General features: G+C 53.6%; 2 protein-coding genes across 4 annotated transcripts in view; both read right to left on the bottom strand.

The window, feature by feature from the left end:
• MYO15A (myosin XVA) overlaps positions 1-7,023 on the bottom strand; it is a 74,049-nt gene extending 67,026 nt beyond the window's left edge. The window contains exon 1 of the mRNA XM_023191736.1: positions 6,905-7,023. The gene's annotated coding sequence lies outside the window, so the exon portion shown is untranslated. The remainder of the gene's footprint in view (positions 1-6,904) is intronic.
• A 751-nt stretch (positions 7,024-7,774) lies between these two features.
• Positions 7,775-25,362, bottom strand: part of DRG2 (developmentally regulated GTP binding protein 2) — a 20,230-nt gene continuing 2,642 nt past the window's right edge. Inside the window, exons 2-13 of one of the 3 annotated variants that reach the window (XM_026448088.1) lie at positions 21,778-21,933; positions 17,351-17,440; positions 16,636-16,696; positions 15,919-16,009; positions 15,198-15,270; positions 14,974-15,064; positions 14,060-14,157; positions 13,653-13,729; positions 11,888-11,976; positions 11,068-11,126; positions 9,259-9,312; positions 7,775-8,588 (exon numbers count right to left, since the gene is read on the bottom strand). In XM_026448088.1, coding sequence (XP_026303873.1) covers positions 8,502-8,588; positions 9,259-9,312; positions 11,068-11,126; positions 11,888-11,976; positions 13,653-13,729; positions 14,060-14,157; positions 14,974-15,064; positions 15,198-15,270; positions 15,919-16,009; positions 16,636-16,696; positions 17,351-17,422 — 852 coding nt within the window. In that variant the 5' untranslated portion in view covers positions 17,423-17,440; positions 21,778-21,933 and the 3' untranslated portion in view covers positions 7,775-8,501. Of the gene's footprint in view, positions 8,589-9,258; positions 9,313-11,067; positions 11,127-11,887; positions 11,977-13,652; positions 13,730-14,059; positions 14,158-14,973; positions 15,065-15,197; positions 15,271-15,918; positions 16,010-16,635; positions 16,697-17,350; positions 17,441-21,772; positions 21,934-25,362 lie in introns of all 3 variants that reach the window. The other 2 variants (XM_026448086.2, XM_026448087.1) reach the window with 2 other exon arrangements.

Genomic DNA, 25,362 nt, shown 5'->3' with positions numbered 1-25,362 from the left:
TTGGCCAGGCTGGTTTCGAACTCCTGACCTCAGGTGATCTTCCTGCCTTGACTTCCCAAAGTGTTGGGATTACATCGTGAGCCACCAAGCCTGGCCTCGACCTCAGTCTTGATAGGAGCCTCTACTGCTGTGGGAAAAGCGGCTGCAGGAGTGAGGGTGAAGGCAGGGAGGCCAGCGTGGAAGTTTCCATGGAGGTCCTCCTGCACCAGGCTGCCAGCTGTTAAGGTGTGGAGAAGTGGTAGGATGCTGGGGACATGTGGCAGGTAGGGCTGACAGGATTTGATGATGGGGATGGAGGAGGGTGCAGGAATGGCTCCCAGGTTTCCTCGCTGACCAGCAGGGAGAATGGAGAGGCTGTCAGGTCATTGGCCAGGATGAGGAAGGCTGCGGGCAGAGCAAGTTGAGGAGGTAGGGCCCAGGAGTCAGCTTTGGGCACTGGGCACTGCTAGGGGGCCATCACAGCCATCAGGGCTGGTGACATCAGTTAGGGAGTCATCGGCATCTAGATGGCATTGAAGCCACAGCTCTGGAGGATGACACCAGGGAATGAGTATAGAGGGAAGAGAGGTCACGGAATGAGCCACAGGGCTGCAGTGCTTAGGAGCCAAGGAGGCATTGAGTGAGCACCACAAAGCCAGCCAGAGGAGGAGGTGGAGGCCCAGGAGGGAGTGGGATCCTGGGGGCTGCGCAGGAGGGCGGGGCTGCTATGACAGATGGGCACATGGCCCATGTTAGTCAAGAACGGAGAGCTGACTAATGGATGCAGCTCCTTAGAACTCCAGGGGTGACTGTGACAAGCATGGTCCCAGTACAGTGGTGGGGGCGAGGGAAGTTACACCTAATGGAAGAGGTTTCAAGAAAGACAGGACCAGGGCCAGGTGTCGTGGCTCATGCCTGTAATCCCAGCACTTTGGGAGGCCAAGGCGGGTGGATCCTATGAGGTCAAGAGTTCGAGACCAGCCTGACCAACATGGTGAAACCTCGTTTCTACTAAAAATACAAAAATTAGCTGGGCGTGGTGGCGCATGCCTGTAACCCCAGCTGCTCGAGAGGCTGAGGCAGGAGAATTGCTTGAACCTGGGAGGCGGAGGTTGCAGTGAGCCAAGATCAAGCCATTGCCAGAGCAAAAACTCCGTCTCAAAAAAAAGATAAAAAAAGAAAGACAGGACTGCGGTGGTCACAAGGCGGGCCCACTTTGAGCATACTAAAACCACAGGATTGTACACTTTGGTGGGTGAATTGTATGGAGGGCGGACTATATATTGACTGTTTTAAAAAAGAAAAAGGGCAAGAGGGAGGGAGGGAAGGAAGGAAGCAAGTAATCCACCCCTGGGGATGTCTCTTACATGTCCTTATGGGGAAGGATGCGCAAACAGAGCTGCTTGTTGCCGCAGTACACCGCAATGCATTCCAGGATGGAACATAGCACAGCTATAACAAGGAATATGGATGATCTCTGTGTCCTGATAGGGAGCGAGCTCCAGGACCTGCTAGTGTAGGAAGCAGGCTGCAGAACAGCCTGTTGACTACAGTGTTTACTGAGGCCTTTCTATAGGGAGGGAGGGAGAGAGAGAGAGAGAGTGTGTGTGTGTGTGTGTGTGTGTGTGTGTGTGTGTGTGTCAGGGGAGGTGGGTGGTAAGAATATAAGTTTGTATTCTTGTGTTTGCTTTTTTTTTTTGAGACAGTCTCACTCCGCCAACCAGGCTGGAGAACAGTGGTGCAATCTCAGCTCACTGCAACCTCCACCACCTGGGCCTCAGCTTCCTGAGTAGCTGAAATTACAGGCATGCACCACCATGCCTGACTAATTTTTGTATTTTTAGTAGAGACAGAGTTTTGCCATGTTGGCCAGGCTGGTCTTGAACTCCTGACCTCAAGTGATCTGCCCATCTCATCCTCCCAAAGTGCTGGGATTAAAGGCATGAGTCACCATGCTCAGCTTGTATTTGCTTTTTTTAATTTCCATATTAAAAATACTGCAGCCGGCAGCAGTGGCTCATGCCTGGGCACTTTGAGAGGCTGAGATGGGAGGAGCCCAGGAGTTTGAAACCAGCCTAGGCAATATAATGAGACCCTGTCCCTAAAAAACAAACAAACCAAAAAATTAGCAGGGAGTGGTGGCAGGCACCTGTAGGCCCAGCTACTCAGGAGGCTGAAGTGGGAGGATCGCTTGAGCCAGGATTTTGAGGCTGCAGTGAACCATGATCATGCCACTGCACTCCAGCCTCTGACACAGAGCAAGACTCTGTGTCAAAACAAACAAAAGAAATACAGCACCAGGTGTGGTGGCTCACACTTATAATCCTAGCACTTTGGGAGGCCGAGGCGGGCTGATTGCCTGAGCTCAGGAGTTAGAGACCAGCCTGGGCAACATGGTGCAATCCCGTCTCTACTAAAATACAAAAAATTAGCTGGGTGTGGCAGTGTGCGCCTGTAGTCCTAGCTACTCCAGAGGCTGAGGCAGGAGAATTTCTTGAACCCAGGAGGTGGAGGTTGCAGTGAGCTGAGATCGTGCCACTGCACTCCAGCCCGGGTGACAGAGTGAGACTCCGTTTCAAAAAAAAGAAAGAAATATAGCAAAAGATACTCAAGAAATTAATGAGAATGGTTATCTCACTGTAAATCTTTCTGTATTAGTTTGATTGTTTGATTTTTGATCCATGTGAATGCATTTCTGAGTGAAAAACCAAATAAAAATGTAACATTTAAAAGTGTAAATGTGGGCCAGGCGCGCTGACTCACACCTATAGTCCAGCACTTTGGGAGGCCGAGGAAGGTGGATCACTCAAAGCTAGGAGTTCAAGACCAGCCTGGACAACACGGCAAAACCCTGTCTCTACTAAAAATACAAAAATCAGTCGGACATGGTGGTGCACACCTGTAATCCCAGCTACAGGTGTGCACAGTGTGGTGGCTGAGGCAGAAGAACCACTTGAACCCAGGATGTGGAGGTTGCAGTGAGCTGAGATCGCACCACTGCAATCCAGCCTGGGTGACAGTGTGAGACCCTGTCCCTCCCCAACCCCCCAAAAAAGTCTAAATGTGAAAATGGAAAAAAAAGGGGGGGATTGGAGACAGTGAGTGGAAACACCACTTTAGAGGGGCTCCCAGGAAGAATTTCAGGGACCTGAGATGTCACAGGTCCAACCCTACCCCTATTCCAGCTCCATGTAACATTTGTTACACTTGTTGAAAGTGAGGCAGGGGGAGGTCAGAGACTTGCTGGGGAGAAGCAGGGCAGGACCGGCCCTTTGGGCCTAAGAGCACCTCCCAGAGCCATACCTTCTGTCTGCCCCAAGTAGGGGAGCCTTGTCTGTCTGTCCAGGAGAAAGGGTGAGAGGCCACCATTGTCCATCAGGCTTGCCCAAGTCCTGCCTCAAACCCTCAGGCAGGCATCTTCCCACTGCAAAGCCCCATTGTCCAGATGAAGAACCTGCCTCTCAGAGAGGCCAGCCCAGCTCTAGCCCCGGGGACGTGGAGCCCAGTGGCTGAGAGCTCTGGGTCAGGTCTCATTCCCTTCCTGGATCTGACCCATAGCAAGTCATTCAGCCTCGGCTTTGGAGTCTCCTCATCTGTGAGTGTAGATGCCTCCCCTACCAGGGCTGACCTGGGCATTACATGAGATAGCGGAGAGCCGGGCACAGTGGCTGGCCTGGGTAAGCAGCTGTTGTTAGGATTGTCAGCATTGTTGCTACAGGCTGCTGCCTGTCTGCTCTGAGTGAGGAGGTCTGGGTGACTGCTGGCAGCAAGTCCTGCCCAACAGACCCCTCCTGGTCTGTGGGCCCCAGGCTAGACCTCAGGCTAGGAGTCAGCTGAGGCTGCCCCTCCTCTGGTAGGTTCCAGGTCCTGCCTTCCTCTCAGGGTCCCCATCCTCTGTGCAGGCACAGAGTGGGTGTCAGGGAGCAAGTCTCTCATTCATTCACTTCTTCAATATTACTTGTGCATTAGTTGTGCATCTGTTACGTGCCAAGCACTGTGTAGGGCACTTGGGATCTGCAGAGTCGAGTGGAACCAGATGTGATCTCTGCTCATGGAGCTCCCTGTGTTGTAGGGGACACAGACTTTTTTTTTTTCTTTTGAGACAAGGTCTCATTTCATCATTCAGGCTGGAGTGCAGTAACATAATCACAGCTCACTGCAGTCTTGAGTTCCCAGGCTCAAGCAATCCTCCCACCTCAGCTGCCTGAGCAGCTGAGACTACGGGTGTGTGCTACCACACCTGGCTAATTTTTTTTTGGTTGTTTTTTGTAGAGACAGGGTCCCACTATGTTGCCCAGGATGGTCTTGAACTCCTTGCCCCCAGGCAATACTCCTGCCTCAGCCTCCCAAAGTGTTGGGATCACAGGTATGAGCCACATGCCCATCCTGGATGCAGACTTTAAGCCAAGAGCCACATCAACAGAAAGAGCTGTGAAGGTCAGGGCATGACCCCCAGATGCCCAAACACTGCACTGGAGGTCCGGGAAGATTCTCCTGACAAGGCAACCCTGAGCCAAGATCTGAAGGACAAGAGGGAGTTTGTAACATGGAAGAGAGAACTGTATTCCTGGCAGGTAGAACAACATGTGCAAAGGCCAGGTGGTAAGAGGGGCTTCAAGGACAGTCCTATGGCTGGAGCAGAGTGATTGAGGGCATGTGAAATGAGAGGTGGCCAGGGTGGCAGGCAGCGACTAGCCCAATGGGTGTGGAAGGGATGGGATTTTGGTCACTGTTTCACATTTCCAGATGTTTACTATGTGCCAGGCTTGGTGCTAAATGATTTTCTGGAATATCTCACTAGATTCTCACATAGATGAAGGGCTTAATCTTAGAGAGGTTAGATCCCTCAGCTGAGAGCCCACGGTGAGGAAGCTGTAGGGCCTGTGTCCCCGACTGCAAGGCCTGTGCTCAGAACGGCCGGGCGACACCGAGCTCAACTCTCACTGCAGCCTCCTGAAGTGGGTGTGATTACTCTTCCCACTTTATAAACGAAGACATGAGAGGTTGTGTGAGTGACACAGCTTGAAGGTGGAGTTAAGCCTGGACAGTCTGGCTTCAGAGTGTCCACAGTCTCAACCACTGCCTCACACGGCTTCTTAGAAAGTAGTATAAAAAGAAGCTTGGGCCGGGCGTGGTGGCTCAAGCCTGTAATCCCAGCACTTTGGGAGGCCGAGACGGGCGGATCACGAGGTCAGGAGATCGAAACCATCCTGGCTAACACAGTGAAACCCCGTCTCTACTAAAAAAATACAAAAAACTAGCCGGACGAGGTGGCGGGCGCCTGTAGTCCCAGCTACTCGGGAGGCTGAGGCAGGAGAATGGCGTGAACCCGGGAGGCGGAGTTTGCAGTGAGCTGAGATTTGGCCACTGCACTCCAGCCTGGGCAACAGAGCGGGACTCCGCCTCAAAAAAAATAAAAAATAAAAAATAAAATAAAAAAATAAAAAATAAAAAATAAAAAGAAGCTTGGGCCGCCATGTGAGAAGAATGGAGAGGGGGCAATGACACAGCTGGGACCATGCTGTGATGGAGTAACAGGCTGCCCCTGGTGAGAGGCTGGATGGGGCTGGGATGAGGGTGGAGCCAGGTAGACTTGGGGTTGGCTTGGTACAGCTGGGGGGTGCAGGGACTGTCTCTGAGGTGAGGCCAGGGGTATGGGAATGCCATGTTTGGTCTAGGACATGGTGGGCTTGGGATGGCTATGGGACAGTGCAGTGGAGAGTCAAAAAGGCTGCTTGGACCCAGGTCTGGCGAGATGGAAGCTGGAGGTCAGGTGGGCTGTCTAGGAGAGACACAGAGTGGGAAGGAGAGGGTCTCGATTCAGCTTTCTTGCCAAAGGAGGGTTCTGAAATGAGAAACTGGAATCTAAGCTGGAGAGGAAGAAAGATGGAGAATGAGCGAATGCACAGGTGTGGGAGAGACAGATGAATATTCATGACTTTGGCTCCTATGAAACTGAATCTTCTAAAGCTGCAGGCCATACTACCCTCGGGAGGCTGCAGGGATGCCAGCCGGGAGATGAGTGCAGCTCTGCTGCCTGGGCATGGGCCTGAGTGAGGGTGCAGACCCCTGCCTGTGATCGCCAGGGAGGGTGAGTGATGAGAACAAGGTGGCTAACAGGGTGAGACCCAAGTCTGGAGCTTACACAGGTGTGGGGGTCAGAGACCTTTGGGGGTCTTAGGGAGCTTCCTCAGCCCTAAGGGCACTGTGAGCAACCACGTCACACTGACCTGGGCATACGCAGCTGCACAATCCCTTACTCGCTCTCTCCCACACAAATGTAGACATGCAACCATCCTGACCACAGATCCAGAAAGCCCAGGACATAACAGGGCCGCAGTGCCTGCCCTGATCCACGCACACACAGACCTAGCCCAGGAACAAGCCCATCCATGGTAAGGAACATGTGGCTCAGTGGCTGCAGCCTCTCACCTGAGCCCTTACTGTCTGAGGATCCCCCAGCCTCTGGCTTCATTTGCCACCCTTTGCCAGCCAGCCTGGGGGACAGAACAGGCCTGGATCTAATCCAAGGTCTGGACTCACCCTGACACCCTATGGACTCAAGGCCTTCCCTACCTCACCCTGGGCCCAGAGCCTCTACCTGTAAAGTGGAAGTGGGAATGGCCACCACCCAGGCAGAAACCCTCACCTAGGGCCTCATGGCCAGGCATCAGGGCAGTCAGGAGAGGGGCCGAGGTAAGCTACGGAGCCCTTGCCTGTCTTGGTATCCCACCATTGCCAGGAGAGGACTGCGTGGGCATCACATCCCTCACAGATGAACACAGTGAGGCAGAGAAGGGCCCCAAGGTGAGTTAGGGGCGAGGCTCCAGCTCTGCTGCTGCCCCTTCTTTTATCACCCCTGCAGCCTGGGATGCGAGGGTGGCCAGTGGCAGACCCCAGGGACTCTAGGCTAAGGTCTCCTTACCAGGGTCCCGTGGCCTGCTCCCCGCCTGCATGCCGCCTCATGGGGGTCCTCTGGCTGGCCCAGGGGCACGGTCGGCCCGGCAGAGCAGCTCGGTGTTATGGGGAAGGGAGGCCCAGCCCACCACGCCGACCGCCTGGGGCCCCATGCATATTTAATGATGTCTATTATTCCTGTTTTGTCTCTGGAAAGGAATGAGTAGCTGACAGGGGAGCCACGAACAGCCTGGAGAGCTGAGCATGGGCCTGCTTCACACTCCAGCAGGCCCGAGGCCCCCGGGAACTCTACCCATCCTGGCAGCCTCACAGAACCTGCTGCATCCATCTCAAAAGGCACACCTCCTCCAAGAAACCTTCCCCACTGCTCAGAGGTCTTAAATCCAGGGTTTGCACTCACAAACTGTGCAGCCTACACCAGCTTTCAAGGGACAGCGGAATACTGTGGGGGGCCTGGCACAGTCCCTGGCACACAGTAGGCACTCATCAAGCCCGTCAGCCCCTCTACTCTTGACTTCTGAGGCAACAGAAAATGACCCACCACCTTGTTCTCACAGCAGAACCTCCCTGCCAGCCCCGATGATCACAAGGGCCTCCCGGGATGCTGCCCACCTTGAGAGCCAGGCCCCTCCGGAGGGGCCAGTCTGGGCCTGACACCCTTGACCACCAACCCCCTGGGCAGAGCCTGGGGGGCAGTGCCTGGGTGAGGAACCCTGCATTCTCCTTGCCACCCAAGGCTTGCATCTGCCTTGGAGGCCCAGGCTCCACCCTCTCTGACCCCCAGGCCCACTGCTACCCCCAATGGCTGACCTGTGCCCACCTGACTCAACCTGGCTACTGTTCAGCAAGTTTACAAAGTATTCTCAGTCTGAACAGGAACCGTTTTCAATCCTTTATTTCAGAAAGGAGAGCCAGGAGAACTGGGGACTTAGAAAATACAGATCCTAAACTCAGAAGTTCCTGCCCCAGGCGTGCAGAGCCAGGGTCCTGGGGTTTTGTGCTGGGCAGGGGCTGCCCTGGGAGGGGGATATAGGGGGAGGCACTTGAAGACAGCCCTTAGGCTGTGAAGGGTGTCAGCTGGGCCTCTGAAGCCACTAACCTCTGGTTCCCATCATGGAGAGCCCTGTGGTGGGGACCCAAGGGGGCTTCCTTCTGGAAGGGCCCCCACCCCAAGTGTCAGAGAAGCTGGCACGAACTGAGGGAGTGAGGTGCCGTGACAGCAGCCACAGCCCCCGGGGACCCAGGCAGGCCCAGCTACCAGCCTGGCACTGAGCATGCCATCTGCTTTAGGTCCCGGCTGGCAGGCAGGTGGGGAACTTGCTCCCAGTGCAGGGGGCTGGCGGCACAGATGCAGGCTCAGCACTACAAACTCAAAACCCCCATGCGAGGGCTCAGTCTTATGGGAAATGCCTCTAGCCGAGCCCCTCTGCCCCGACACCCTCTTCATCTGCCTACTGAAGAAACTTCTGTAAATAGCAGAGACTTGAGGGACCCCTTCCTGGGGTACATGTATTTGTATTTTTCTGTTTGGGTGTTTGTGTGTCCCAGTGGGACCAGCTCCCCAGGGAGAGGAGGCAGGTGGGCGGGAGGCCTGGTGGGCGCCGTTACTTCTTCACGATCTGGATGACGTCCTCGTGCTCCATGGTGTGGGTCAGCCCCACCCGCTGCGGACTGTACTTGGTGCTGGTGCCCTGGGTGAGGAGTGGGGGCAGAAGGGTCACCTCAGCCTGGACTGGCCAAGGCCACGGAAGATATCCCCAGGTGTGTGTGTGTCCTGGGGGGGGTGAATGCCATGGCATAAGGTGGGGGCCTCAGGCAGCAGGACGTCCGCAGTGGTCTGACCATCCCTGATCTCAAAGGTAGGGGAGGGCCAGGCACAGTGGCTAATGCCTGTAATCCCAGCACTTCTGGAGGCCAAGGTGGGAGGATCACTTGAGCTCAGAAGTTCAAGACCAGCCTGGGCCAAATAGCGAAACCCCGTCTCCATGAAAAATTAGCCAGGCATGGTGGTGTGTGCCTGTAGTCCCAGCTACGTGTGATGCTGAGGTGGGAGGATCGCTTGAGCACAGATGTCAAGGCTGCAGTGGGCCATGATGGTGCCACTGCACTCCAGCCTGGGAGACAGAGCCAGACTCTGCCTCAAAAAAAAAAAAAAAAAAAGCAAACACCAGAAAAAAGAAAGGGTGGGGAAGGCCCATGTCTACCCTGGGTTGGCGTGTCCATTCTATGGAGGACACACAGGCATGCCATCGCCACAGGAAGGACAGGAACACCACGCAGAGTGTGAATGCCTTGCTCCATGCCTAACCCAGGGGCTGTCCTGGGTCTAACCCCCTGCTCGCCTTCCACCCAGAAACTCACCCACACCAGGGCGTACTTGAACTGGCTGGCGAGTGACCGGTGGATGCGGTGGCACTGGAGGACAGGAGAAAGAGTTAGGTAGAGGTGAGGCTCCCCATAACCCCATCCCAAGCTTGGCCACACATTCAAAGCTCAGGACACAGGCTAAGAGGCAGCAGTTCCTACGGCAGGTGCCCGCACAGTCTGGGCCTGTGTAGAGGACTGACACGTGCTCAATTCGCACACAGCCACCCAATCACAGCTGCAGGTGGCCCTGCCATTCCCACTCCTGGTCTGCCAGCTATGGTGCCTAGTTAGGAATGTTCCCACAGCCACCAGGGGAAGGTCAGGGGCCTGGCTGCTAGTGGCCCTCTGCCTGCCTTGCCTGAACAGATGCTCCTTCAGAATGGGACAGGTGACAGCTTGGAGTCTCCCTGGCTTGGTCACTGTCTCTCACTCCTCCTGGCCCCACCTGTGGCCTCAAGCTTCCCACACATCATATCACCCCCAACTCCCAGGGCAGCGTATACCCTTCAGTGTTCCTTGGTAGGGATGAAGGTCCCAGGGGTCCCAGAGGTCACATGAAAACTGGAAGGAGACCCTGGAGGAGGCGTCCAGCAACTGGCCCGAGAGTGTGGACCTCTGGTTGTCACACTGACGGTGGCACAGTGGAGGGCGGAGGGGAGGGGACTCTGCAATTGTGCAATGTGACTCCTCCTCCCACATGCCCACAGGTCTTCCAGGCCCTGGTGGGAGACCCAACGCCTCAGCCCAGCGTCCCCAGGGCGGAGGCCAGCACCAGGCCTGCAGAAACACTTCTCTGACACAGATGGAAAGGTGGCTGATTCTGGTCTGCAAATGGGTTTTGTTTTACTCAGCTTGCCCAGCATTGCCACTTGTGAGTGACTGAAGGGATTCAGGAGGGTAATCATGAGTCTTCTTGGCTCCTGCTGTGACCTCAAGCCTAGGCCCTGAAGGAGATGGGACTTTGCCTGGCCTCATTTGTTTAATACCTCCAGGGTGGCACTCAGAGACCTGGGGCTGGGCTTGTGGAATGAATGAATGCGCAAGACCAGATTGCAGGCCCAGCCACCACTGTCCTAAGGGGCTGCAGGGACAGCTGGGTCTACAGCGTCCCTTGCCTACAGGATACAGATCTGGAGAAGAAATGAGCTTGAGGAAAACAACACCAGGAAAGCATCAGCCCAGAAGGACGGCCATGTGACCCGAAGCCTGACCACCATCTGTGCCTGCAGGGTCATGTTCAGGTGACAGAATCCTGGACAGGGAAAGGCAGTCTCTTGCTCCCTAAGCCCAGAACACCTCCCCTGAGGCCTGTGCATGCCTGCTCCCCTACCTGGGATGCTCCTCACCCCAACTCCTCACTACCAGACCTCCTAGTCCTACAAGCCAGCTCAGGTTGCCTCCTTGAAGCTGCTGTCCCGACCTCTGTGTTGAGCTGGTGGCACTCCCCACTCTACTTGACGGATGCCTGAATGGCATGGGAGCAGGGTTACTGGCATCTATGCAGTGCCAGGCAGCATGCTGAGTGTCCTACACGCTGGACCTCGTTCAATGTGTCCTCCTGACTACCTGCGGGGGGAGGGCAGGCAGCACACCCTGCTCACAGGAGAGGTCAGAGCCTCAGCACACGGCTAGGAAGGGGTGCTGCAGACGCAGCCCCAGGTTGTCCAACGCCAGAGCCTGCATTGACATCTGAGAGTGAGATCAGCAGAGCCCACCCCCAGCCCAGGGCACGTCAGGCAGAACAGAGTCCCAAGGGGCACGCAGAGCTCCCACCCCTTGTCACACCAGGTCTTGTCAACTCACCACATGCTCCACCGAGGCCCCTTTCCGGAGAATGATGGCATCTGTGAAGTCCGGCCTCTCTGCAGGGCAGGATGGGGAGAGCGTCAGCCACATATCAGGGCCCACACTGCCGCCTCGTGATTCTGCACGAGGGAAGAGCTGGCCACAGAGGCCCTTTCGGTCTCCTTGCCTTGGCCTAACCTCCCCCTGACATCCAGCATGTCCTCCGCATAGATCCCTGTGCCATCTTCTACAAACTTGACCTTAACACAGTGACTCAAAATAAATAAAAACTCTAGGATTCACAGTGCCTGCCACCCATCTGCCGTGACAGCACCGAGAGAGACCAGGACCTGGACTGAACGGGCAGGGTGCGAAGGGATGCTGGAGTCTAGTGAGGGAAGCTGCAGCTCACTCCTTGCTGCCAAGGTCAGGGTTGATGCAAACTGCTCCAAATTCAGCAGTTGGAACCCCAGGGCGTGTGTGTGTGTGTGTGTGTGTTTGCGCGCGCGCAACAGGAGGATGGGCAGGAGTCAGACATGGGGACGGCTCCTGTGGATTCAGGTCCCTAATGCTCCTGCAGTGGGGCCTGTCACTGTGAGGGGAGGTCAGGAGGGCACTGACTGCTATAGCCAGTGGGGACCCCAAGGTAGCCTTGCCCCACCAGAGCACCCTCAAAACCAGCAGTGCCTAGTGCTGAGAAGAGAAAAGAGCTGAGATGTGTCTAGACAAGCCAGGCCAGAGCCAGTGCCGGGGTCTCTGGGCACCACATACTGGCCTGGCAGCCTTCTAGGGAGGATGAAGCTCAGCTTGTTGCTCAGCTACGTGCAGTGCAACTCACGTCCTCTCTTCTTGGTGTAGATACAGGTCAGGGCCAAGTACTCCCAAAGCATCTCCAGCAGATAGTCCAGGTTCAGCTTCATGCCGCAGCTGCAAAGAGGCCAGTCAGGCAGGGGCCCCTGTGAGTTCAGAGGCTGGGGTCTCCACTTCTCACTATTGGAGGGGACAACCTCCAGTGGCCAGGCGGCCCGCTGGTACCCACAGGGAAACAAGCCCATTACTCTGATGGCAGCTTGATGTTTCTGCTGCCAGTGCCTCTGGGCACCAATCATGGTCACACTCAACCAGGGTCAGCATCTCTCCTAGGGGCTGGCAAGCCCGTGCTCTGTGGAGGGTCGCAGCATGTGTGATTGATGAAGGGCTGCTGTGGGGAGATGGTCGCGGGCTGTGACGGGACCATGGGCCAACGCTAGGAACCCTGACACCCCAAGTTCACTCCTTGTTGAGAGGAGCGATGGACTTCCAGGAAGTCCAGCAGGGACTTCAGCAAGGAGAGGATAACCAAGGCTCTGGAGGCACCAGGCCTGGGTGGACTGTGGCTTGAAGGTTTGCAGTGTGACCCTGAGCTGTGTCCTGACCTCTCCAGAGCTGTTCTAAGCACAAGCAGGTAAAGGTGTAGAAGCTCTCACGCCCTGAGGATGGCAGCCCCTCAAAGGCCTGGGACACAGCAGCGGGAGAGGAGCTGAGGCTGTGCTGTAGGACGGACACTATTCTCTGTAGTGGCTACAACCACCACAAAATGGTCCTTGTGCTTAGGCCGGGACCCTCATCCATCATTTGCACTGTCCAGCCTCTTGGTCCCTGAGCTCTCAGTACTGTCGGCCAAGCTTCACCGTGAAGCTGCAGAGCACCCGCTCCCAGCCAGGAAACCAGCAAAGTGGAGCACCTGAATCAGTCTGCCCCAAAGAGGAGCCTGCCAGGCTGTGGTGGCAAGTGAACAAACAGCCAGAGTGTAGGCAGTACCCCAGGGACCCACCCTGCAAAGGAGGTGGGCCCGAGAACATTAGTTCCCTTTTCCCCTTTGAGCTGTGGTCAGACAGAAGCCACACCTTCCAGAGCACCAGGAGAGGTAAGCTCACACCCAGGGCTTCTTGCGGGGACCTTGGTTCACTACTAAGTTAAGAAGCCTCTTTTTTTTTTTTTTGAGATGGAGTCTCGCTCTGTCGCCCAGGCTGGAGTGCAGTGGCACCATCTCAGCTCACTGCAACCTCTACCTCCTGGGTTCAAGTGATCCTCCTGCCTCAGCCTCCTGAGGAGCTGGGACTACAGGAGCATGCCACCACATCCGGCTAATTTTTGTATTTTTAGTAGAGACAGGGTTTCACCATGTTGGCCAGGATGGTCTAGATCTACTGACCTCATGATCCACCCGCCACGGCCTCCCAAAGTGCTGGGATTACAGGCGTGAGCCACCGTGTCTGGCCTAAGTTAAGAAGCCTCTTAACCATTTAACCTTGGTTGATGAAATCCTTCTGTTTTCTTAACGAAAGTCCATAAGACATCACCCACCCTGCCCATGGCAATTCACAACTGGAATGGGCCAATGCCTCTAGCAGCTATGAAGGAGACCCTCCTGCAGTGTCTCCTTGGCCTCATGGACAAAGTGCTCTGCCTGGGCAGGAAGTCCTGGGTTCCATGAGGGCTGTGTGCTGCTGGAGGCTGTGCTGGCTCTTCCTCCTCCACAGCCAAAGTGGCTGGCAGGCCTGACGACTGGGGTCAGAACCCAGAGCAAGGACAGCAGAGTGGCAGGATGCCAGCGGCCTCACCTGATGACCACACTGTTGGGTTTTCGGGCCAGGCGGTCCACCTCTTCCATGGAGATCTGGTCGATTTTGTTATAAACCTGAGATTGAGAAGGTGGAGGCCGGTGCTGAGAATAGGAGCAAGGCATCCAGGAAAGGGCCCTCCATCGCCCTGTGCTGGCTGCAGCCCTTCCTTGGAGAGCTGAGTCTACGCCCTCCCTTCCCTTGCTGCCTCAGGGTAGGGAAGGCTGGGCTGGAACCCTGGTTTCAAGCTCTCCACGTCTGCAAGATTCAAGCAGCCACTGAGGTGAGGTGAGGGGAGGGGAGAGCCTCAAACTCTTTCTGCTTCTCTCACAAGGTTCCGGGCGCTGAGGAAATGCATGTGGTGGAAAGGCCGAGTGGCCAGGCCAGGGCTCCCCTCCTGCACTTACATACAGGCAGGGCATGTACACCCGGTTGCCCACGATCACATCGATGAACTCGTCTGGGGAGCAGTCTTCTCGGAAGAGCACTTCTGCGTTGAAGATCTCTGAGGGGCTCCGATTAAGGGCAACCTGTGTACCAGCTGCCCCTGTCCCTCCTCAGCGGAGGGCCCCAAAGAGCCCGGCAGGAAATATGCTGGCCGCATGGGATCTTGGCGGTTATCTGCTTGTGAGGTTTTACAAGATTGTAATGCTTTGGAAGCCTTCTTTTCTCTTCCCCAGAGGGACTACAATATATAAAAGTTTCAATCAACACAGGATTTTAATCTTGACAGCTAGGCAGGGAGAAAAATGTACCTGCTAGAATCCCCAAAGCCCCTCAGGGGAAGCCTGGGTTTTAGCACCAGGAGAATCTGAAAGCTGGTCGAACCCAGCTTCTCCTGTGCAGGACTCCAGTGCAGGCCATCCTGCCTCTGCTCGCCCACCTCTGGCAACGAGGTGCTCACAGCTCACTCTAAGAGTTCTTCATATGCCAGGCATAACTCTGCCTGAGGCCCTACCCTATCCCCAGGGCATCAGAACCCAACCAGCCCCCAACCTTGCTTTAGAGGCACCATCCACTCCCCAGCTCTCCCTGGGGCTTCTCCAGGCTAGGAACCCCCCATCATCAGAGGCTGTTTCCCATGACATCTTTTTCTTCCAGATGTCATCTGGCTACCACAGTGCCCAGTACTTGGTGAGGAGCCAGGAAGCCATTGTCAAGTGCATGGCTGCAGCCCTGGCAATCTGGAGCTTGCCCAGAGGCTGGTCGAATGGACTGCGGGGGCAGTGGGGGTGACCTGCTGCCACCCTGCGCCACAAGGCCTCCTGTCTTGGTCAGCACCCCCGCTGCCCTCCCTCACGTGTCTTTCAGGGAAGGATACTGTATTCGTGCAGGATGAGCTGCACCAGCTTTTCCGAGCACTGGGTCAGCGTGACTGTCGAGTTAAAAGAGATGCCACCGCCCTTCTTGGGCTGAAAGAGGAGACAGGGACGGGGAGAACTGCTAACTGAGGGGCCACAGCAATGGTCCCACAGCCTCAGTTGCCGGCCAGTGCAGTCTCAAAACTGCCACACCCCTGGCCTGCAGGCCCGAGAGGTGCCTCACCTTGAAGTAAATGTTAGGCTTGTGCTTGTTGAGGCGGATGCCCACAGACTCCAGCTCCTTCTCCAGCAGAGACCTAGGCAGAGCACCCCATAAGCCCTTCACAGGCTGTCCACAGAGGCAGGCTGCACAGCTTCCCTGTTACGCAGGACATCACTGCCCACCCCGACAGAGACTGACTCTCTCTTCACCCCCTTCCCCAGCAACCCAGAGAACACTCCTTCTCAATGCCCAGAGCTGCAGGGAGCTTCTAAACTCTGCCACAGTCCCAGAGGGAACCGGTCCGGTTTACAGTCGGCATGCACAGGCAAGTGGTGGAACCCCCACGAGGTGACCACATGAGGGTACTCCTTCTGGTCTCAAGGAAGCAGGCCTGGTGTGCCCCTCTGCCAGGACGTGGGATGAACAATGCTTCTGTGCTTGGGGCTGGGCTTCTGGCAGGTTCTGGGCAGTGATGGGGCACCTGTGCCTCTGAACAGGAAGCAGAGCCAGGCCAAGCCCCTTGGCCCCCAGCCCCAAGATGCCTCTGTGCTGGCTGGACACAAGCCTTGAGGAGAAGATGCCATAGGCTGGGTGGTGTTGGGTTTAGTCTGTGAAAAGTCCTACCACTACTCTCACATTCGAGAGGGCCAAGCACCCACAGGCCGCCCAGTGGGTGGGTGGCTCAAGGACACATCGGCCCTCCCCAGACATGTGAGCCTGCCCCATGCCCCACCCTGCGGACCTCTGCACCTCTCCCTTGGTGGCATCCAGCATCATGATGACGACGTCAGCTGTGCGTGCCACAGCGATCACCTGCCGGCCACGGCCTTTTCCTGGATGGGTGGGAGGGATGGAGTTACATACACGAACCCATGTGACCACTACCCAGCCCACGACGCCCTGGACTCCTGTCTTTTACAGACCTATCAGAGGCTCTGCCACATACCAGCACAAGCTGATTGATTTTACTGGCATTTTTCTTTAATCCACGTGTTTTACTCACAGAGACTTATTTCAGAAGAAAATCCGACACCCACCATCATAAAAGGAGTAACGGGATAATGACGGCTGTCCTATGCCCACCCCTACCATGTGGCAGGCCCCAGGCTAAATGCCTGAAAACTATGCTGTAAATTAAGTATGATCATGCCCATTCTACAGCTGAGGAAACTTAAGCTTGGCTTAGAGACACCCAATCACTTGCCCAAGATCACAAAGCTAGTATGGTGCCAAGGATTTGAACTGGAACCTATCTTTTCTGGAAAGCGGGACAATAGACCAGGGATCCAGAGTGAAAGCCATACCCAGTTTCAACAATCAGTAACATGACAGCCATGTCATGTTATCAGTAACATGACAATCAGTAACATGACAATCAGTAACATGACAGCCACACCCAGTTTCAACAATCAGTAACAGAGCTCCATCCTGCCTCCCACACACCTGCCCTGCCTCCCACCTTGGGCTGCGCCTTCAATGATTCCAGGAAGGTCCAGGAGCTGGATGTTGGCGCCTTTGTACTAGGATGCAGAAGAGAAGAAAGGTAAGGCAAGGCTGGGCCTCCACTGGGAAGGTCCTGCCTGGATCTGGGACATCTGGAATGGCCCCAGGGCTCAGGGGCTGAGGGAAACCCAGGTGCAAACCTGTGGCCAAGCCCAAGCCTTGTCACCATCCCAGCCCAGTGCACACCACAGCCTATGAGCTGAGTAGCCTCCTAGGGAGGGCTCAGGATCTCCCAGTCCCACGATACTCATCGCTGATGGTACCAGGACTTCACAAATAAATTGCGTCACCGTGGGAACTTAAGGCCACAGCACCCAGCTGCCCAAAGCAAACACAGCCCAAGGTAGTGAAGCTTCATGGGGAGGAAGAAGGATCCAGCCAAGCAGCAGTTAGTGACCAGACCTGCAGTGGTGTTGGGGAGGAGAGCACAGGGGGCGCCAGGCAGAGTAGCCACATGCTGGCCTCACCTCCTGGTTCCAGGCCCACCAGGCATCTCTGGGGTCCAGCAGCTAGGATCCCCAGAATTGTCAGTGCTGGAGGGCAAAGCAAGTCAGTCCAGAGCCTGTCCTGACGTGGGGATATCCACCCTGACTCACACACGGCGGGCACAGGCTCAAGTCCAAACACAAGCACACGTCCCTTCTCCTGCTGGGCCCAGCACACTCACTTACTTCAATGACCCCAGGAATACACGTCAGAGTGGTGAACTCATAGGACGCTGCCTCGCTGGCCGTGGAGGTCATCAGACTCAAGAATGTGGACTAGGAGAAAAGGAGGTCATTGCACTGAGGAGCCTTGTGTCTGGCCTTCTGGGAGAGGCCCCAGGGGCTGGGGGCCTGCAGGTGCAGGCAGCAGGAGGAGCCCCTCTCACCCTTGGCTCGGTGACCTAGATGGCTGTGAAGAGACCTCCCAGCTGGAGGGCTCACCTCTGGCCCTGTCCTGGATGGGTCGGACACCAGAGGGTCTATCTGTTCCTTCGCGGCCTCAGAACTGTCTTGGGTAGAGGCAGGGATCTGGATTCTGAGGGGGTTCCCCACATACATCAGGAGCCTCCCCTAGCCCCACACAATTCTCCAGGCCCTCCTGGCCCTGGAGAACTTTAAGCAGGTAGCAGTCCCATGGCACTGGTGGAACCAGTACCCAGACGTGCTGTGCACCTAGGGAGGGTGTGAGGAGCTGTGCAAGGAGACGCCAACCTCCTGGGCTGAAGCAGAGACAGCTGACAGGAGAGGTGCCGCAGGGAGGGAGTGGGGAACTGGGAAGATGTGGATGTGACCACTCAGGCCACCGTTCACTGTGGCTGGGAGTTGGAGAAACCTGCCTTTGAATCCTGCCTCTGCCGGGGTATCCTGGGATTGGGCAGGAAACTCCATACTCTCAGCTCAGGGTCTTTACATGTAGAATGGGCACGAACCCAGTCCCTCCCTCATAGGACTGCACAGGGATTAAAAAGGTAAGGACCAGGATATGCCTCGCTCCAAACACTGTAACATCTCAGCGATAGATGCTGTGGCTGAGAAGGCCAGCCAAGCAGTGGGCAGACCCAGGGAGGGAAGAAACCCAGCCCCATGCCTCCTGCTCCATCCTAATCAGCAAGGCCCCAGGAACAAGAAGCCTGAGACTCTGAGTTGCAGGGCCAGCTATCCAGACCCTGTCTTCTGGCTGACTGGCAGGAAGACAGGGGCACACCTTCCCAAGGCACCCTTAGACCTCTCAAGCCCAGAATGTGGCATGCGATGGAAATACATCGAGTCCTCAAATCCAGAAATCCTCAGCCTTGGGGACCTCCTGGAAACTCAAGAAATGATGAAAACCTGGTGGAGTGGACAGGTATGGATAGACAGGGTGGCCCCAACAGGCAGGCAATGGCTGTTGAGACACCCAGCAACCAACCTTGGGGAGACTCCCTGATTCTGTCTGGCCCCTGTGAGTAAGAACTGGGCCCTCCCATGGTGGGAGAGCCTATACTCCCAATAAGGCAGGTGGGATCTGCCACGGGCCCAGACTTCAAGGGTAACTAGAGCGGCTTCTCTATCAATCTCTGTCTCTCTGATACATATACCAATCATATAGGCAGACAGTACAACAAACAAAACTAAACACCACCCAGCCTGCATGCAGCAAGCACTCAAGGAAAGGTAGCTGTTACCACCTTCCCGTATGCCTGGCCCAGAGCAATGGAAACTGGGCGTGGGCTCAAATTGTTCAGCTGAACTGAGTTTGAAGCTGCTCCCCGGCACTTGTCCAAGAGCTCTGGTTGTTGCTCACTTGGCCTATATTCTAGCAACCTCCCCACTGTCCCACTTCCACCTTGCCCTGCTGTAGCCTGCTAGCTACACAACAGCCAGAGTGATTCTGTAAAAAAAGTAAGTCAGCGCCCAGATGGTAGTTTCTAATGCTATTCTCCAATCAAAGGAACCAGGGCTCCTTGGAGAAATGGCAGATTCTAGGCCAGGGCAGGGAATATACAAAATGAGCTTGAGGCATCTTGCAGTGTCAGAAAGTGAGCAAGTGCTGGAAAAACACAATGGCGGAAGTACATCAAAGAAGCCAACTAAAATAGCTCCAAAGTTAAAACCATTTGAGCAGCAAAATAACATGGTATGGGTTTAGACCCCAAAGCACAAAGTAAACCCCACGAGTCCATACGGATATCCATAAATGATTGAATAAAACAAATGAATGGGAGAAGAGAGACACATCTCCCATGCAGAATTCCAAACAGTTTCTGTAGATGCTCCCCTCAAGCAGGCGATGGAATTGGGCTGCACACAGTCACCTCCCTCCCCAAAGCAGTGTGGCAAGGGGAGAAGAGAGTGTCTCATGATGGAGAAACCTGACACACCTCAGCCAGGTGGTCAAGATCAAAATCAGCAGGGGTAAGTCATGTTGACAGTATGTGCCCTTCGTGTGATGTGATAAAAATGGCACTTTACCTCTGTGGTCTTCCTTGCTAAACTATAACCCCAGATTAACCACACACACACACAAAAAAAACACTGGACACACCCCAACTGAAGGACTTTCTATAAAATATGGGAATGGTACTCCTTGAAACCGTCAAGGTTATCAAATCAAGGCAAGTATAAGGAACTGTCTAGAAGAGCCTAAGGAGACATAACAACTGAACTGTGATGTGGGATCTCAGGACAGAAAAAGGACAGTGGGGAGGAGCTAAGGAAATCTGCATAAAGCATAGACTTGAGGCAAGAACAGATCAACATTCATTGGTATAAAAGGTTCACTGCCAGGGAAAATGGGTGTGGGGTATACGGGAACTCTGTACTACCTTTGCAACTTTTCTGTAAATCCAAGACTATTCTAAAATAAAAAGTTTATTTTAGGCCGGGTGCAGTGGCTCACACCTATAATCCCAGCACTTTGGGAGGCTAAAGGGGGTGGATCACCTGATGTCAGGAGTTCAAAACCTGCCTTGCCAACATGGTGAAACCCCGTCTCTACTAAAAAAGGATACAAAAAATTAGCTAGGCGGGTTGTCGCATGCCTGTAATCCCAGCTACTTGGGAGGCCGAGGCAGGAGAATTGCTTGAACCTGAGAGGCGGAGGTTGCAGTGAGCTGAGATCACACCATTGCACTCCAGCCTGGGCAACAAGAGTGAAACTACACCTCAAAAAAAAAAAAAAAAAAAAAAAAAGCCGATCAGACATATCTCTTTTCTGCTCAAAACTCTGCAATGATGTTTATCTTATGCCTCACATAAAAAGTAAATCACGCCGGGAGTGGTGGCTCACACCTGTAATCCCAGCACTTTGGGAGGCTGAAGTGGGCAGATCACCTGAGGTCAGAAGTTTGAGACCAGCCTGGACAACGTGGTGAAACCTAATCTCTACTAAAAATGCAAAAATCAGGGGGTCGTGGTGGTGTGCACCTGTAATCCCAGCTACTCGGGAGGCTGACTGATAACTGCTTGAACTCAGGAGATAGAGGTTGCAATGAGCTGAGATTATGCCACTGCACTCCAGCCTGGGTGACAGAGCGAGACTCCATCTCAAAAAAAAAAAAAAATATATAGATTGTACACTAAACAGAGCAACTTTCAGAAGAAACCATTTTTTTTTTTTTTTTTTTGAGATGGAGTTTTGCTCTTGTTGCCCAGGCTGGAGAGCAACGGCACAATCTTGGCTCACCACAACCTCTGCCTCCTGGGTTCAAGCGATTCTCCTGCCTCAGCCTCCTGAGTAGCTGGGATTACAGGCATGCGCCACCAGGCCCGGCTAATTTTGTATTTTTAGTAGACATGGGGTTTCTCCATGTTGGTCAGGTTAGTCTCGAACTCCTGACCTCAGGTGATCCGCCCCCACCTCGGCCTACCAAAGTGCTGGGATTACAGGCATGAGCCACCGCACCCAACCGAAGAAACCTAAAAACTCTGCAGTTTCATTTTTCAGTCCAAGCCAGGGTCCTTCCGGCCACCCATAAGCCCCTATCCTCTCTGTCTTCTCCCCTCCTGGTGCTCCTCAGGGAGCCACCTGGGCCTCCCTAGACACTAAGCAAGCGCCTGCCTAAGGGCCTCTGTGCTGACTGTTCCCTCTGTCTGGAACGTTCTCACCCAGGACTCTGCAAGCTCCCTCACTTCCTTCAGGCCCATGCCCAAATACTCACTCGCCAGAGAAACCTGCCGGGACCTGTCGTAACTAGCAGACCTTCGCCCTGTCACTCACCAGTCCAGGCTCCTCACCACTTGATACACCTCATCTTCACTTATTTACCGTCCTTTCTCTTCAAGAATGGTAGCTCTATGTGGGTAGGGACAGAGCTCTGTCTCATTCATGCTATGTCCCCAGTCCCTGGCATAGTGCCCAGCACATGACACCACTCAAGATACACACTCGAGAAGTATTTGTTCGTGATGCCTGAGTTGGAAGACCAAGTAGGGCTACATCTGCTGGCAAGAGCAAAGAGTGTCCTCCACGTTAGGATGATAAAGGGCTGGGATCTGACCCTGGGGGAGGCCAGGTCTTCTGTGTCCCCGGAGCTAAGCAGAAAGGCAGCGAGAAGAGCCTGGATGGTCACCTGTTTGAAAGATGACTTCCTGCTTTCCTCCCCGAGGCCCACGCTGACCATCACTGACCTTACCCACAGAGGGAAATCCAATCAGCGCCACACGGGCATCGCCCGACTTCATGACATCGAAGCCCTCTCCTTTGGACGAGGCTGATTTGGACGGTTCCAGGAGCTGGGCCCGATACTTGGCGAGCTTAGCTTTCAGCAGGCCCAGATGATACTCAGTGGCTAAAGGATGGAAAACAAGACAGAAAATGAGTGGCCAGGGTGTCCAAGCCCAGGGGTCAGGCAGGGCCTACACGTCGCCAAGTACTGGCTGGGAAGCAACTGCTGTCAAGGAGATCAGGAGAGAGAAGAAAAAAAAAAAAAACAACCACCCTTCTGCTTAAAAGGCTCCCTTGGCTTCTCAATTCATTTAAGATAAAATCCAGTCTCTTAGGCCGGGAGCAGTGGCTGACACTTGTAATCCCAGCACTTTGAGAGGCCGAGGCGGGTGAATCACCTGAGGTCGGGCGTTTGAGGCCAGCCTGACCAACGTGGAGAAACCCTGTCTCCACCAAAAACACAGAATTAGCTGGGCATGGTGGTTCATGCCTGTAATCCCAGCTATTTGGGAGGCTGAGGCAGGAGAATTGCTTGAACTCAGGAGGCAGAGGTTGCAGTGAGCCTAGATCGCGTCATTGCACTCTAGCCTTGGCAACAAGAGTGAAACTCCGTCTCAAAAATAATAAAAATTAAAAAATCCCATCTCTTTGTTGAGACCTCACCACCCTACTGAGAACCAATGGTTCTCAACAGAGGTGGCACCGCTCCCTGGGGGGCATTCTGGAAATTCTGGGAGATGTTTTCTGTTCACTTTGATGGTGAAGTCCTCATTGGCATCTACTGGGCAGGGGGCAGGGAAACCAGCTGCTCTATTAGGTGAGTCAGTCCTGCGTAGCCAAGGAGAATTGTCCCAAGTCCATGACTTGTGACATCCTAAAGGCATCCACAAAGGGAAAACCTGGGTTAGGATCGCCGGGCCTAGAATCTAGCTCTGTTTATATATAAACACAGGACATTTTGTACAGTGTTAATATACTTTGAAATGTCCAGGAACGCAACTATTGTATATGAAGGGAATACTACGTCATGCTTTGTCTGAAACTTTACCTAGAGCTGCTCACCATTCTGGGATCCCACGCTGCCATGGCAGCACCTCTTGGGGCGTAACTCAGTGGCCAAACAACACACCTGCATTGTGGCTGTCCCACCCCCCGTGATTCTACCTAAAGGCAGGAGCATTCCACTGCTTCAGGGTAACTTCGTTAGATCCTGGCAGCACTCCAGCATTTGTGTATTTAAATAAATACCATTTTCATTATAAATTACTTTCCTTTTTCTTCTTCTCCTTTATATTATTAGGGTATTACATTGGTTTTTTTCAAATTCTGTGGGTACAGAAATTCTATTACTGATGAGGAATTTCATTTCAGGACTGTAAATGGTGTTACAAACTCTTTGCTCTAAAACAAGGCTGTAGTTGAGACTGAGAACCAGGACCCTATGTGACCTGGCTCCTGGCTACTTCAACGCACTCTGCTACATTCCAGACACAGTGGCTTTCTCCTCTCTCTTTTTTTGAAGAGATGGGGGTTTCATTCTGTCACTCAGACTAGAGTTCAGTGGCACAATTATAGCTCACTACAGCCTTGAACTCCTGTCTCAGCCTCCTGAATAACTCGGACTATAGGCATGTACCACCAGGACTGGCTAATTTTAAAAATTGCTTTTGTAGAGATGAGGTGTTGCTATGTTGCCCAGGTCTTGAACTCCTGGCCATAAGCAATCCTCCTCCCTCAGCCTCTCAAAGTGCTGGGATTACAGGTTGAGCCACTGGGCCTAGCCTTTCTTTTTTTTCTTTTCTAGAACATGCTGACCTCATGCCTTCCTTGGGACCTTCACACTGGCGATTCTCTCCATTTCAAAGAGATCTTTCTGGAGCTGGCTCCTTCCCATCATTTGAGGTGCAGCTCAAATGTCACCTCTTCAAAGAGGCCTCCCCTGCCCAGTTTCATAGTGTCCTACAGAGGTTGAAGCTTGTGTCGGAACTCCACCCTGCAATTACTGGGGCCGTTTTACTTTGGAAAAGTTAGTCTTCTTGTGTATCAGTTTCTTAAACTGCAAATAGGTTTATTAACAGTAGTAACTTCTTAGGCAGATTTTTTTTTTTTTTTCCTTTTTGAGATGGAGTCTCGCTATATTGCCCAGGCTGGAATGCTGTGGCACAATCTCAGCTCACCGCAACCTCCACCACCAGGGTTCAAGCAATTCTCCTACCTTAGCCTCCTGAGTAGCTGGGACTACAGGCACACACCATGATGTCCAGCTAATTTTTTGTATTTTCAGTGGAAAAGGGATTTCTCCCATTATATATAATATATAATATCCCATGCTATATATTATAATATAATATTATATATATTATATAATATATATATTTATAATTATATAATTATTTATTAATAATTATATATAATTATATATATAAAATATAATTTCTCCATGCTGGTCTCAAACTCCTGATGCCAGGTGACCCACCCGCCTCAGCCTCCTAAAATGCTGGGATTACAGGTGTGAGCCACCAATAGTCTTGCTGTTGTCAGGCTGGAGTGCACAGGTGTGATCTTGGCTCACTACAACCTTCACCTCCTGGGTTCAAGAGATTCTTCTGCTTCCTCCTCCCGAGTAGCTGGGACTACAGGCTGGTGCCACCACGCCTGGCTAATTTTGTATTTTTAGTAGAGATGGGATTTCACCATGTCGCCCAGGTTGGTCTCGAACTCCTGACCTCAAGTGATCCATCCACTTCAGCCTCCCAAAATGCTGGGATTACAGGCGTGAGCCACTGTGCCTGACCATACTTCAGCAGATTTTTGATGGTGGAATAATGGAGAAGTTTTACAGAAAGCACTAAGAACATCACTTAGCACACAGTAAGCACCTAATAAAAGTTGGCTATAATCTACAGTAAATTCCATCCTTCCCCAGACCCTTTCCTGCCTCGTGAGCCAGTTTACTGTCTTCTGAAGTCTGAAAACTATCTTATTTCTTTACTTCCCTGACTCTGATAGGTCAGGAAATGGGACTGGATCCCCAGCTTCCAGCACAGGGCCCGGGCACACAGGAATTATTTTGCCAAGTGAATGTGTGAATTGATAGCAATGAGAAAGGGTCAAGAATGGGTTCTGCAGCTGGGCATGGTGGCTCACACCTGTAATCCCCAACACTCTGGGAAGCCGAGGAGGGAGGACTGCTTGAGGCTGGGAGTTCAAGACCACCCTGGACAACACAGTGAGACTGTGCCTCTATAAAAAATGTAAAAATTGGCCGGGTGCGGTGGCTCACACCTGTAATCCCAGCACTTTGGGAAGCCGAAGTGGGCGGATCACCTGAGGTCGGGAGTCCGACACCAGTCTAACCAACGTGGAGAAACCCTGTCTCTACTAAAAATACAAAATTAGCTGGGAATGGTGGCGCACACCTGGGAGGCTGAGGCAGGAGAATCGCTTGAACCTGGGAGGCGGAGGTTGTGATGAGCCGAGATCGCACCACTGCACTCCAGATTGGGCAATAAGAGTGAAACTCCGTCTCAAAAAACAAAAAAAAAAAAAAAAA

Source organism: Piliocolobus tephrosceles, chromosome 16 (assembly GCF_002776525.5).
Source record: "Piliocolobus tephrosceles isolate RC106 chromosome 16, ASM277652v3, whole genome shotgun sequence".
In the NCBI taxonomy this organism is placed as follows: Eukaryota; Metazoa; Chordata; class Mammalia; order Primates; family Cercopithecidae; genus Piliocolobus; species Piliocolobus tephrosceles.
The sequence above is the reverse complement of the archived record's forward strand: the minus strand, read 5'-3'. Positions and strand labels throughout refer to the sequence as shown.